Below are 14715 nucleotides of genomic sequence, written 5' to 3' on the forward strand. Positions count from 1 at the left end.
TCTTTAATAGCATGCTATTTTGCCTCCAAGTGTTTGATTTTTTTTCATTGTTTTTATTGTAGTTGATTTGTAATTGTATGCCATTGTGATCTGAGAAGATGCTTGTTATGATTACTATCCTCTTGAATTTGAAGAGACTTTGCCTGTGTCCTAATAATGTGGTCTATCTTTGAAAATGTCCCATGTGCACTGGAGAAGAATGTATATTCTGTAGCTTTGGGGTGAAATATTCTGAAGATGTCAATTAAGTCCATCTGACCTATTGAGTCATTTAGCATTGCTGATTCTTTGCTGATTTTTTGTTTAGAGGATTTATCCAGTGGTGTCAGTGGGGTATTAAAGTCCCCTACTATGATTGTATTGCTATCGATGTCTCCCTTGATATCTTCCACAAGTTGTTTTATGCATTTGGGTGCTCCTCTATTGGGTGCATATATGTTTACAAGAGTTCTATCTTCTTTTTGAATTGCTCCCTTTAGTATTATGGAAATGACCTTCCTTATCTCTTGTTATGGCCTTTACTTTGAGTTTTATTTTGTCAGATATAAGTATTTCTGCCCTAGGTTTTTTTTTCCATTTCCATTTGCCTGAAAGATATTTTTCCAGACCTTCACTTTCAGTCTGTGTGAGTCCCTTGTTCTGAGGTGGGTCTCTTGTAGACAGCACATGTATTGGTCATTTTTTCTTATCCATTCAGCCACTCTATGTCTTTTGATTGGAACATGTAATCCATTTATGTTTACGGTTATTATTGTTTGTAGTTATTTTTATTCTTTGTGCCAGTGTTCCTTCTTGCCTTTCTGTTTCTCCTTTTTACAGCAGTTCCTTTAGCATTCCTTGCATTGCTGGCTTGGTAGGAATAAACTCCCTTAGCCCTTTTTTGTCTATGAAGTTCCTGATTTCCCCTCCAATTTTGAATGACAGCCTTGCTGGATAGTGTATTCTTGGATTTAGTCACTTGCTTTGCAACACTTTGTATACTTCATTCCATTCCCTTCTGTCCTGATGTGTTTCTGTTGAAAAATCATCTATAGTTTAATGGGGGTTTCTTTGTAGGTAACTCTCTGTCTCTCTCTTCGAGCCTGTAAGATTCTCTCTTTGTTATTAACGTTTGCCATTGTAATTATGTTTCTTGATGTGGGTCTCTTTGGGTTCATCTTATTTGGGAGTCTCTGTGCGTGTGTGACCTTTTCTTTCCCAATCAGGGAAGTTTTCTGTCATTATTTCTTCAAATAGATTTTTTAATCCTTGCTGCTCTTCTTGTCCTTCTAGCACTTCCATTATATAGATGTTATTTTGTTTCGTGTTTTCCCAAAGCTCCCTTAGGCACTCCTGCTTTCTAATTTTTTCTCCAATAGCTGTTCAGATTGTATGTGTTTCGCTGCCCTAGTTTCTTATTCACTAATTTGGTCCTCCACTTCTAGTCTAGTGTTGAAACCTTCAATCATGTTTTTTATTGTAGCTATATCATTTTTTGATTTCCTCCTGATTCTTACATAAGTTGTTGATTTTCTCATCCATCTGGGTTATGAACTATATGACCATTAGTTTGAATTCTTTTTCTGACATATTGCATGCCTCTCTTTCATTTATTTTCTTTTTTGGGCAGGATTCTCTCTTTTCATTCCTTTGGTGGTTGTTACTTTATCTCCCCATTCCTGCTAACATCGGTCTGAGGCTCGCTGGCTGGATGTGTAGGGCTTGGGCCAATGCCATGTTCTCCGGCAGGGAACACAGTGAGAGGTTTTCCTTTGGGAAGCACAAGTCTGAGCTAGCACTGCTGTTTTGGCTGACTGTGAGTGCAGTCCCAGGCGTGCCGGTGGAATGCGCTGAATCTGGGTCCTATGCCATGGGCTTGGTGGGCAGGGAATGCAGACACGGGCTTACCTGTGGAACGCATGTGGCGAGGCTAACTTCGTGGTCTTGGTTGGCAGGGCGCACAGTCCCAGGCTTGTCATAGGCAGGTTGCTCTGGGCCAGGGTCTACACTTTGGGCCTGGCAGGCAGGAGCTGCAGACAGAGCGTTGCCTGTGGGGTGTGTGGTGCAGGAGCCGACTCCGCAATCTTGGAGGCGGGGAACTCAGCCAGAGAGTAGCCTGTGGGACTGTGTCCGGGGCGACACTGCAGACTTTGTGGGTAGGGAACTCAGAAGCTTGCCTGCAAGATTGCGGGGCTGGTGCGATGCTGTGGCTTGGCGGGCGGGGAGCGCAGTCCTAGCCTTGCTGGTTGGATGTGCTGGAACTGCGGTCTTGGAGGCTGGGCTGAAAACATTTATTAAAACAAAGACTTAAACTCTGCTAGGAGGATATTTGTTCATCATCCAAAAAATATCCAACATTCTTTGGTTGTAGTCATTTGAATAGTTTTGCATATCAACCTTTTAAATATATTATATTTTAGCACTACATAGACACTTGATTTATTACTATGAGGTACGTGTATTTAAACCTATAATCTTATTCAGAATTCTCTGTTTTAAGTAATTATTCTGTTATATTGTACACAAATGAAAAAACAGTTAAAGAATTGTAACTTTTGTGTATGGATACACAGTATTGTGGCCTTGTAAAATGCATTTTTTATTGAATAGTTTTCTTTAAATGAAAAGAATAGTTTCATTTAAAGAATAGTTTTCTTTAAATGACCAAGAATTCCTTTGGTCATTTATAAATAAACTGGAGGCCCAGTGCACAACATTCGTGCACTGGGGGGTATGGGGATCCCTCAGCCTGACCTGCACCCTCTCCAATCTGGGAGCCCTCAGGGGAGCCCTCTCCAATCTGGGAGTGTCTGTCTGTCTTTGCAATCATATGAGCAAATTGTCTGAGACCCCAACTCAGTTTGGTTTGTTGCTCACAGAATAATAGAGGGATTTTTTTTTTCTTTGCTTCATTGGTGGAAATTTCCTGGAAGTATTAGGATATCTTCCCTTTAATTTTTCCTAGACATTCTGATTTTACTTATGTCTCTCACCTTTGCTTTCCCTCCATCCCCCACCACAACAGTAACTTGCTCCAAGCTCACTTTGCTCTCATGTCTAGGAGATCCGTCTGCCACTAGAACTACGATTCCCAGCATTCCTGGTGCTTCCCGCACTCTGGGCTTCTGCTTCCAGTCCTGGAGCTGCCACCAAAACTACTATTCCCAGAATTCCTGGTGCTCCCCGCAATATTGGTTTTCCCTTTCTGCTCTGTCTCCGGCCCATAGCCTCCGACTCGGCCAAGTCCTCCAAGCTGCCAGCTCTCCCTCTCTGCTCTCCATCTGGCGGCTTGGGGAGCCAATTTCCCCAAGCCGCTCCACTCTCCGCCGGCTCTCCAGCTCTGCGACTGTGTATGCAAATTAACCCATCAACTTTATGGGGGTTAATGTGCATACTCACTCCTGATTGGCTGGTGAGCATAGCTGAGGGACAGTCAATTTACATGTTTCTCTTTTATTATATAGGATAATAAAATTTACAATTAACCAACAAAAGTCATACATAAATACTTCCAAAAATGACCAAGAATTCCTTCGGTCATTTATAAATAAACTAGAGGCCCAGTGCAAGACATTAAATAAATACATACATACATACATACATACATACATAAATATTTCAGCACACCCTACGCAAATTAGGAAAGAGTTTCAGAATAAAGGGTGGTTCGTTTAAATTTCATAAAAGTTGCCATAGCCGGTTTGGCTCAGTGGATAGAGCATCGGCCTGCGGACTGAAAGGTCCCAGGTTCGATTCCGGTCAAGGGCATGTACCTTGGTTGCGGTCACACCCCCAGTTGGGGGTGTGCAGGAGACAGCTGATAGATGTTTCTCTCTCATCGATGTTTCTAACTCTCTATCGCTCTCCCTTCCTCTCTGTAAAAAATCAGTAAAATGTATAAAAAAATAAAAAAATATTAAAAAAAATAAAGATGTTTTCCTTTAGTGTAATCATGGAAATTTATTAGGAATATATTTTATTTTAACAGAAGGTAGTGTTAAAGAAGTCCTTTTTTATGTTTTTAGTATTAGAGTTTCCATTAGCAAGTTGTTCTTTTTTTAATGTTTTTATTGATTTCATAGAGGGGAAGGGAGAGGGAGAGAGAGATAGAAACATCAATCATGAGAGAATCATTGATAGGCTGCCTTCTGTACAAACCCCTCTGGGGATCGAGCCCATAACCCAGGCATGTGCCCTGACTGGGAATCAAACCGTGACCTCCTGGTTCATAGGTCAACGCTCAACCACTGAGCCATGCTGGCTGGGCTAGCAAGTTCTTCGAGTATCTTGAGAAATTTTGGTATGAGTACAGCTATAGCACTGTCTATTTTTTTGGAAGATGAAAACTCAGTTATGATAACTTGTGTTCTTTTACCATGTGTGTAATTAATAGCACTGATGTTACTTCTCTCTGCCTTAGCTTGAGTATTATCAGGCCTTTCTGATTGCTTCAATACTTAATATTTATTTGATGCTTTCATTTGGTTAACAATTTATGAAGTAAAGGGTTAAAAATATTCCTCAGTTTGAGGCACTGTTTTATAATGAAGTAATATAGTACAGATTGATTTTCTAAGAATATATTTTGCTATTGAATAAATCATCTCATGTCGAGTTTTGTCTTAGAATGCCATTTGTCTGAATAAGTAAATTCACTATTGTGGGCATGTCTGATATGGTAGTTACTGGTTGACGGCAGCAGAGCAAGTATAGGAGTGGAAGGTTATCAAGTATGAAGTTGAAATTGGTTAAAATAGTAGAAATATCCGTCAGACTTTTCAATATATTGCAGAATTACACAGAATTGGGAAAATACAAGTTCTAAGAGCATTTTCAAAAGTTTTAGTTGTTAGGTTAAAACAATGTTTTGATGATTTCTTACTCATAATATAAAATATATTAACACATTTGTCTCTCTTGAAAGAGGTAATTCTTTGTTTTTAATTTGTTACACTTCACCACCAATATAGTTTTTTATTTATTGTGTTTTTACTCTCAAGAATTGCCAAGAAGATGCTTTTAGAAGAAATTAAAGCCAATCTTTCCTCTGAGGAGGATGGATCTTCAGATGATGAACCAGAAGAAGGGAAAAAAAGAACTGGAAAACAAAATGAAGTAAATCCAGGAGATGAGGGTGAGCTCCCCAAATTAATGTATAGGATATCATAATTTGATTCTTAGACCAGTTCAGTCTATCTGACTATCTGACCATGCATGACATTCCTTAGTACATACATTTAAAGTTTATTAAAATGTTTAAAACTTTCCTACCTTTACTTCTTTTGAGTATCTGATAATAATTGTGCATGTTTATTCAGTTACTGCTAATAAACATGATTTTAAAACAAGGTAATTTTCACCTTTAAAAATCTACAAATATTTCATCAATATTTAATAATAGTAATAGATTAGGTCTGATGTATGAGATTGCCTGGTCTCACCAATGATACCCAGGTAAATATACAACTTTGAGCTTTTCCTTAAATCATGATCATTGTCAACAAACAAAATAATTTTACAAAACATTTTAAAGGAAAAAAGGCTCAAGGTTTTACTGATTTATTTTATCCATTTAGAAGCAAAAAATCAAGTCAATTCTGAATCAGATTCAGATTCTGAAGAATCTAAGAAGCCAAGATATAGACATAGGCTTTTGAGGCACAAACTGACTGTGAGTGACGGAGACTCTGGAGAAGAAAAAAAGATGAAGCCTAAAGAGCACAAAGAAGCCAAAGGCAGAAATAGAAGGAAGGGTAAGACATTTTAATTTTGAATGTAAGTAATATACTGGTTTTACAACATAATCCTATATAATAAAAGCCCAGTGACCAAACGGGAATGACCAGAATGACCTCTTGACCAGTGGCTATGATGCACACTGACCAACGGGGCAGACGCTCAACGCAGGAGCTGCCCCTGGGTGGTCAGTGCATTCCCATAGCGGGAGCAGCTGTTCAGAGGGTGGGTCCACAGCTGCTCGGCTGACCTGGATGAGTGGCGCTCCCACAGCTTGTCTTTATTTGACTGGCTTATTTCATTTAGCATAACACTCTCCAGGTCTCTCCATGTTGTCTCAAAGGGCAAGAGATCCTTCTTTTTTACAGCTGTATATTATTCTACGGTATAAATGTATCAAAGCTGCTTTTCTATTTTTTCTTGCAGTAAAATATTCACAACAAAATTTTAAGTGTACAATTCAATGGCATTAAGTATAGTCACATTGTTGTGCAACCATTAACATTATCTGTCTTCAGAACTATCATCACATGAATAACTCATTTCCCTCTCTTCCAATAGCAATTCTTTATTATATTTACTAGAGGCCTAGTGCACGAAATTTGTGAGCAGGTACGGTCCCTAGGCCTGGCCTGCGATCAGGGCCATCTTCCCCAGCTGCCTGCAGCTGGCCCCGCCCCCTGCCACCATCACTCCCTGGCTCCCCATTCGCCATTGAGCTATCGCAGCCTGAAGGCCAGAGGAAGGGACTGAGAGGTCAGCTGTTCCCGCCTGCTCGCCAGCCCTGCCACCTGCCGCAGGTTGCCCTCTGTGTGTGGGGTGACTGGTGGGGCAGGGTCCTTGGCCTGGCGCCACTCACATCCCCCACCACCCTCTCCCAGTTCCTCATTTGCCATCGGGTGATCGGAGCCTGTGGGCCGGGAAAAGGGACCGAGGTGGTCAGTGCGCCTCATAGTGACTGGTCGAGTGGTCATTCTGGTCATTCTGCTGTTAGGGTCAATTTGCATATTACTCTTTTATTATATAGGATGTTTTCTCATGTTTTTTATTTTAAAATATCTCTCCATGAGGAGTTTTCTTTTTTTAAATATATTTTTATTGATTTCATAGAGGAAGGCAGAAGAAGAGAGAGATAGAAACATCAGTGATGAGAGAGAATCATTGATTTGCTGCCTCCTGCACGGCCCCCCAACTGGGGATCGAGCTCGCAACCTGGGCATGTGCCCTTGACCAGAATTGAACCTGGGACCCTTCAGTCCACAGGACCTATGCTCTACCCACTGAGCCAAATCAGCTAGGGCCATTTTTTTAAGATAGACTAGACCTTTGATTTTGATCTCAGGTCATGGTAAATCTAAAAATTTTTTATTTTTTAATACTTTTAGATTTACAGAATTGTTGCAAAAAATGGTACAGAGTTTCTTCATACCATTGACAGCTTCTCTAGCACCTTATTACATAGTATAATAATCAAAGCTAGGAAATTAACATTGATAGATACAATACTATTAAGTGAACCAAGTATTGGCAAATTATACCAGTAGGCTAAATACAACCTTCTGCCTGTTTTTTTTAAATAAATAAAGGTATATTGCTAGACAGTCATATTTATTCAGTTACTGCTTTCAAAGTTGAGTAAAGATGAGTCGTTGCAACAGAGACTATATAGCCAAAAAGTTGAAAATATTTACCATCAGACTTTTCACATAAAATGTTTTCTGACCTCAAATAAAATATAGATCTTTCCCCATTAATGAATGTCCTTTTTGTACTTAAATATTTTTTCATTAGATTGAGGTTATGAGACATTTTGACAAGAATACCACAAAAATGATATTGAATCCTTCTCATTGTATCATACCAAGGGTATATGATGATAGGATGTCTTATTACTGGTATTGTTAACCTTTATAATGTGGTTAAATTGGTGTCTGCTTGGTTTTTCCACTGGAAAAAATATTTCCTATTCATATTTAATGAATATCTTGTGGGGAAATACTTTGAGACTAGGCAAATCTGTTTCTCAACATACTTAAGCTCACTAATTTTAGCATCCTTCTTGCCTGGAGCAATTATTACAGTGGTGTTTTGTCTATTGGTGACTTTGTATTTCTTTCATTGCTTCTACCTTTAGTAATTTTAAGGAAGAGCTGTCTGTTTTACCCCATTATTTTTATCCCATTACTTAACATTAATAGGGACTTAAGATATTTATTTTATTCTATGAGTTATAATCCAATTGTTCACTGTGTTGCTCAAATTGTTCCAGGTTTGGCTCATGGGATCTCCTTCAAATTGGATCATGTGTCATTTTAATATGCCTCCTTCATTTTCTGAGCACTGCTTTATTTTCTGGCACCAAATGATATTCCAGACTCTTTTTGTATAGTCCCTGCTTGGCTTCCTGAAGCCAAAAAGATGAGTATTCTCCCGGGGTTTTAGGTGTCTGTGTCATAGTGGCAATTTTAGTGCAGAAAAAGAAAATTTTGGTGCGAAAAATAAATCAGGGATTCCCGTTATATTCTTGTGATATGTAGAGACCAGCTTCTTTTTTCCAGTGTTGTGGCTAGAAATGTTGTTCTCCCAGAAATGGGTTTTATTTTCTTTTTTAAAAAAATATATTTTTATTGATTTCAGAGAGGAAGGGAGAGGGAGAGAGAGATAGAAACATCAATGATGAGAGATAATCATTGATTGGCTGCCTCCTGTACACCCTACACTGGGGATCAGGCCCACAACCTGGGCATGTGCCCTTGACCAGAGTTGAACCCGGTTCCCTTCAGTCCACAGGCTGACGCTCTATCCACTGAGCCAAACCGGCTAGGGCTGGAAATAGGGTTTTCTGTGTAGTTTTGCAATTCAGCCTGCCTTCCTGTCTCAAAAACAGGAAAGAAAGGAGGGGGGTGGGAAATGACACTTAACAGCTACCTGCCAAACCGAAAGTTTTGTAGGGATCATTATTTAAGTTTTTTTTTTTAATCGTCACCTGAGGATACGTTTTTATTGATTTTTAGAGAGAGAGGAAGAGAGAAAAACATCTACATCTATCGGTTGCCTCCCGTACGTGTCCAGACTGGGGATTGAAGCCACAATCTTGGTATGTTCCCTGACAGGGAATCTAACTTGCAACCTTTTGGTCTATGAAACGACGTTCCAACCAACTGAGCTACCTGACCAGGGTCATTATTCAAGTTTTTCCCCCCCCTAATTTTATCTTTACTGTTTAAAGTATTACAGTTATCCCCCTCTTTTCCCATTAACCCCCTCTTCTCCCCACTCCGGTCCCTTGTCTTTGCCCCCACTACTGTCTGTGTCCATGGGTTATGCCTTTATGCCATATAAGCTCTTTGGTTGATCTCTCCCCCCACCCTTCCCTCTGAGGATCCTCAGTCTTTTGCATGCTTCCATGCCTCTGGATCAGTTTTGTTTGTCAGTTTATTTTGTTCATTAGACTCCACATATAAGTGAGATCATATGATACTTGTCTTTCCCTGACTGGCTTATTTCGCTTAGCATAACATTCTCCAGGTTCCTCTATGCTGTTTCAAAGGGTAAGAGATCCCTCTTTTGTATAGCTACATAGTATTCCATTGTGCAAATGCACCACAACTTTTTTATCCACTCACTTATTGACGGGCACTTGTTCTGGTTCCAGAGCTTAGCTATTGTAAATAGTGCTGCTATCAAGTTTTGATTTGTCCCCAATCTGTCTGCTATTGTTTTCTTTTCAGAGTCCTTATGTCATTGTTTTTTTATCAATACATTGTTTTTAACTGAACTCCATAGTTTACGTAAGAATTCACATTTTGGGGTCTATATTCTCTGGGTTTTGACAAATGTATAATGACATGTGTGCCCTGTTAATAATCATACAGTACAATTTCACTGCCCTAAGATGCCCTGTGCTCCACCTGTTCATCCCTCCCCCAGCCCAGGCAACCACCGAGATTTTTGCTTTTTAAAAAAAAATTGTTTTTAATCTTGTTGAAAGTATTGCATATATCTCCCCCCCCCCCACACACACACACATTGACCTCTTCTAACCCACCTCCATCACTTGCCCCAGGCCTTCACCATCCTATTGTCTGTGTCCATGGATTATGCATATATGTATGCAAGTTCTATGGTTGATCTCTTTCCCCTCCCATCCACCTCTTTCTTCCCTCTGAGATTCCACAGTCTGTTGCATGCTTCTATGTATCTGGATCTATTTTGTTCATCAGTTTATTTTGTTCATTAGATTCCACATATGAGTGAGATAATGTGATACTTGTCTTTCTCTGACTGGCTTATTTCACTTAGCATAACACTCTCCAGGTCCCTCCATGCTGTTTCTGAGGGTAAGAGATCCTTCTTTTTTACTACTGCATAATATTCCATGGTATAAATGTACCACACCTTTTTTATCCACTCATCTACTGATGGGCACTTGGGCTGTATCCAGATCTTAGCTATTGTAAATTGTGCTGCTATGAACATAGGGGTGCATACATTCTTTCTGATTGGTGTTTTAGGTTTCTTAGGCTATATTCCTAGAAGTGGGATCAGTGGGTTAAGTGGCAGTTCCATATTTAATTTTTTGAGGAAACTCCATACTGTTTTTCACAGTGGCTGCACCAGTCTGCATTCCCACCAGCAGTGAATTAGGGTTCCCTTTTCTCCACATCCTCACCAGCACTTAATCATTTGGTGATTTGTTGATGGTATCCATTCTGACTGGTGTGAGGTGATACCTCATTGTCATTTTAATTTGCATCTCTCTGATGATCAGTGAGCATTTTTTCTCATGTCTCTTAGTCATCTGTATGCCCTCTTTGGAGAAGTGTCTATTTAGGTCTTTTGCCAATTTGTTAATTGTATTGTTTGTCTTCCTTTTGTTAAATTGTATGAGTTCCCTATATATTTTGGATATTGATCCTTTATCAGATATATTATTGACAAATATGTTCTCCCATACAGTGGGCTCCGTTTTCATTTTGTTGGGTTTTTTTTTGTTTGTTTGTTTGTTTTTTTGCTTTGCAGAAGCTTTTTTTTTTTTTTTATGTGATCCCGTTTGTTTATTTTCTCCTTAGTTTCCATTGTCCTAGGAGATGTATTGGTAAACATATTGCTATAAGAGATGTCCGAGATTTTGTCACCTATGGTTTCTTCTACGATTTTTGTGGTTTCACAACTTACATTTAAGACTTTTTATGCATTTTGAGTTTACACTTGTGTATGGTATAAATTGGTGGTCTAGTTTCATTTTTTTGTATGTATCTGTCCAATTTTCCCAACACTATTTATTGAAGAGACTGTCTTGACTCCCTTGTATGCGCTTGCCTTCTTTGTCAAATATTTTTTTAATATATTTTATTGATTCTTTACAGAGAGGAAGGGAGAGGGAGAGGGATACAGAGTTAGAAACATCAATGAGAGAGAAACATCGATTCAGCTGCCTCTTGCACGCCCCCCACTCCGGATGTGCCCGCAACCCAGGCACATGCCCTTGACCTGAATCGAACCCGGGACCCTTCAGTCCGCAGGCCAACGCTCTATCCACTGAGCCAAACCAGTCAGGGCTGTCAAATATTTATTGATTGTAATAGCTTGGGTTGATTTCTGGAATCTGTTCTGGTCCATTCATCTTTATGTCTGTTCTTGTATCAGTAGCAGGCTGTTTTAATTACAGTGGTTATGTAGTATGACTTGATATCTGGTATTGTAATCCTTCCATCTTTGTTCTTCTTTCTCAAGATTGCTGTGGCTTTTGGGGGTCTTTCTTGGTTCCATATAAATTTTAGGAGTATTAGTTTTAGATCTGTGAAATATGTCATTGGTAATTTAAAAGGGATTGAATTGAATCTATACATTGCTTTGGGTAATATGGACATTTTAATGATGTTAATTCTACCAGTCCGTGAAAATGATATATTCTTCCATTCATTTATATCTTCCTCTATCTCTTTTTTCAACATCCTGTAGTTTTCTGAGTACAAGTCAAAATTTTACCTACTTGGTTAAGTTTATTCCTAAGCATATTAATTTTTTTTGTTGCAATGGTAAGTGTGATTGTTTGTTTAGTTTTTCTTTCTGAGAATCATTATTGGTATGTATAAATGCCATCAATTTCTGGATGTTAGTTTTGTACCCTGCTTCTCTGCCCAAACTCATTTATTAAATATAGCATTTTTTTGGTGTAGTCTTTAGGTTTTTCTGTGTACATTATCATGTCATCTGTGAATAATGAGAGTTTCACTTTCTCCTTTTTAATTGGATGCCTTTTATTTCTTTTCCTTGTCTGATTGCTGTGGCTAGGACTTCCAGTACTATGCGTAATAAGATTGGTGAAAGTAGACATCGTGTCTTGTTCCTGTTCTTAGGGTAAATTGTATTAGTTTTTGCGCATTGAATATGATGTTGGCTGTAGGTTTGTCATAGATGGCCTTCATTATGTTGAGGTATGATCCCTCTATTCCCACTTGCTGTGAGTTTTTATAAAAAATGGGTGTTGGATTTTATCAAATGCTTTTTATGAATCAATTGATATGATCATGTGATTTTTGTCTTTCAGTTTGTTTATGTGATTTGTGAATATTGTATCAGCCTTGCATCCCTGGAATAAATCTCACTTAGTTCTGGTGTATGATATTTTTAATATATTGATGGATCTGATTTGCTAATATTTTGTTGAGGATTTTAGCACCAGGGTCTGCTTTTCCTAGCCCTGGTTCCTGGATTAGATCAGGCAAAGCCTCAAAGCTTCCTGAGATCTGCCTGTGCTGGCAGTCTGATTTTTATGAGCTGTGACTATTCTCAGGCTATGTACCACAGGGGGGGGGAGAGCTCTTCCAACAGGGTGGGGCAACTGACTCCCCCTCAAGCACAAACCACCTGGATAGCAAAGTTATGGCCTGGTGAGGGAATGATTCAGCACAGGAAACCAGGGTGGCTGCCCTCTGAGCTACAACCTCAGAGCCCCCAATTCTGGCTTCTGCTCACACAGCTCCAGTCCGCTCTGCCCTCCTTCTGTCAGAGCCCAAGTTGAGTGGCTGCACAGTAATTTCTGTGCATTGGCCCTTTAAGAGGGTGCCTGCATTTCCAGTTGTCTCTTGCTGGCAGACAGTAACTCTGCTGCATTTGACAGCAGGATGTGGGCACCTTTCTCTATTTTCGTACACTGGGCTAGGGACCCCATCTTGGGTTTTCAGTCCCCAGAGTTCTCAGTGAGAACCCCCCACAGCTGAGATATCTCTCTAGAACCTCACCTACTGTCTGTGGAGCCCGGCTAGCCCTTTTTGTGCCTCTGTACTTCCTATCAGTCTCTATGTGGTCTCCACTTTCTGTCTTTGGTTATCAGTGTTCTCTCCAGCTAGTCTTTAGTTGAATTTTCAGGGTGGTTCTTCTGTATTTTAGTTGTGTTTCCAGTTTGGTCCTGGGAGAGTGTCAGTGTAGCTTCCACTTATTCCACTGCCATTTTGGAATCTCATCATCAAATAATTTTTTTTCCTTATGTCATTTCTTTATGTATTCTGTCCATAATTTTTTGTTCTCATTAATGGCAGAGTCTGTACTCCATCATGGCCAGTCTACTGTGCTTGTTTTGAATAATCAGAATTATTTTATTTTACTTTACTTTATTTTCCTTTGATAAGTATGTATATATTTTATTGACAGGTAAATTCTTATTTTTAAAATTCATATACAGTTAATACTTATATTTCTATGTAGAACCATAGTTTTATAATTATAGTTGGAATAGCTTTGAATTATTTTTATAAATACCATTTGAATCATTAACTGATCTAATGTTTATGATGTAGTGCCAGTAATGTACATTTTATAGATATTCTCACAGTGGTCTTAATGTGAAGTTGTTGACACATTAAGTGAATTATATTTGCATTGGGAAGTATTTAGAAACTTTATATATTTTTTTGTTCAAGTGAGCAGTGAAGATTCTGAAGATTCGGATTTTCAGGAATCAGGAGTTAGTGAAGAAGTTAGTGAATCTGAAGATGAACAACGGCCTAGAACAAGGTAAATATTAAATTTTATATATAAAATCATCTATATCTATAAAAGGCTAATATGCTAAGTGTCTGACTGTTTGATCATTCATCCGGTACCTATGATGTGCACTGACCATCAGGGGGCAGACACTAAATGCACAGGCATGGAAACATGGAACAGACTGATGAATCTCAGAGGGAAGGGGGGATAGGGTCGGGTCGGAAGAGATTAACCAAAGATCTTATATGCATATTAGAGGCCCAGTGCATGGATTCCTGCACTGGTGGGGTCCCTTGGCTTGGCCTGTGGGGATCGGGCTGATTCCATGCACTGATCCTCTGACATCCCCCGAGGGGTACCAAATTGAGAGAGGGCGCAGGCCAGGCCGAGGGACCCCACCGGTGCACGGATTACACAAGGCCTCTAGTATCTCTCTCTATATAATAAGTAACATTAGCCTAATATGTTAATTGTCCCTCTGACTGTTCAACCAGTCGCTATGACGTGCACTGACCACCAGGGGCAGATGCTCTGACTGGTAGGTTAGCTTGCTTCTGGGGTCTGGCTGATCAGGACTGGGCTTGATGGGCCAGACACGCCCTGGAGCCCTCCCGGGGCCCCTCCCCGGCCAGCCAACCTCCTGCAGTCCCTCCCCAGCCTGCCGCCCCGATCAGGACTGGACAAGATGGGTTGGACACGCCTTGGAGCCCTCTCGCAGTTCCTCCTGGCCCCGATTGTGCACTGCTTGGGTCCCTCAGCCTGGCCTGTGCCCTCTTGAAATTCAGGACCCTCGGGGGATGTTGGAGCTGGTTTCTGCCTGATCCCCACAGGCCAGGCCGAGGGACCCGACTGGTGCACAAATCCGTGTACCAGGCCCCTAGTATGTATATAATTTAAAAATTTTAGGAATTAATCTTAGTAACTATGTTTATGTTATTTGTAGAAATGTTGCTCTTAGTTAACTAAATATTTAATGTTTTGATTTGTACCTAATTGTTAAAATGATTA

At 39.8% G+C, this 14715-nt stretch overlaps 1 protein-coding gene across 1 annotated transcript in view; it reads left to right on the top strand.

The window, feature by feature from the left end:
- Nucleotides 1–14715, top strand: part of ATRX (ATRX, chromatin remodeler) — a 265117-nt gene that overhangs the window by 112199 nt on the left and 138203 nt on the right. The window contains 3 exon segments of the mRNA XM_006082832.3: nucleotides 4980–5113; nucleotides 5556–5732; nucleotides 13641–13734. Coding sequence (XP_006082894.1) covers nucleotides 4980–5113; nucleotides 5556–5732; nucleotides 13641–13734 — 405 coding nt within the window.

The sequence above is a fragment of the Myotis lucifugus genome, unplaced genomic scaffold (assembly GCF_000147115.1).
Source record: "Myotis lucifugus unplaced genomic scaffold, Myoluc2.0 scaffold_4, whole genome shotgun sequence".
In the NCBI taxonomy this organism is placed as follows: Eukaryota; Metazoa; Chordata; class Mammalia; order Chiroptera; family Vespertilionidae; genus Myotis; species Myotis lucifugus.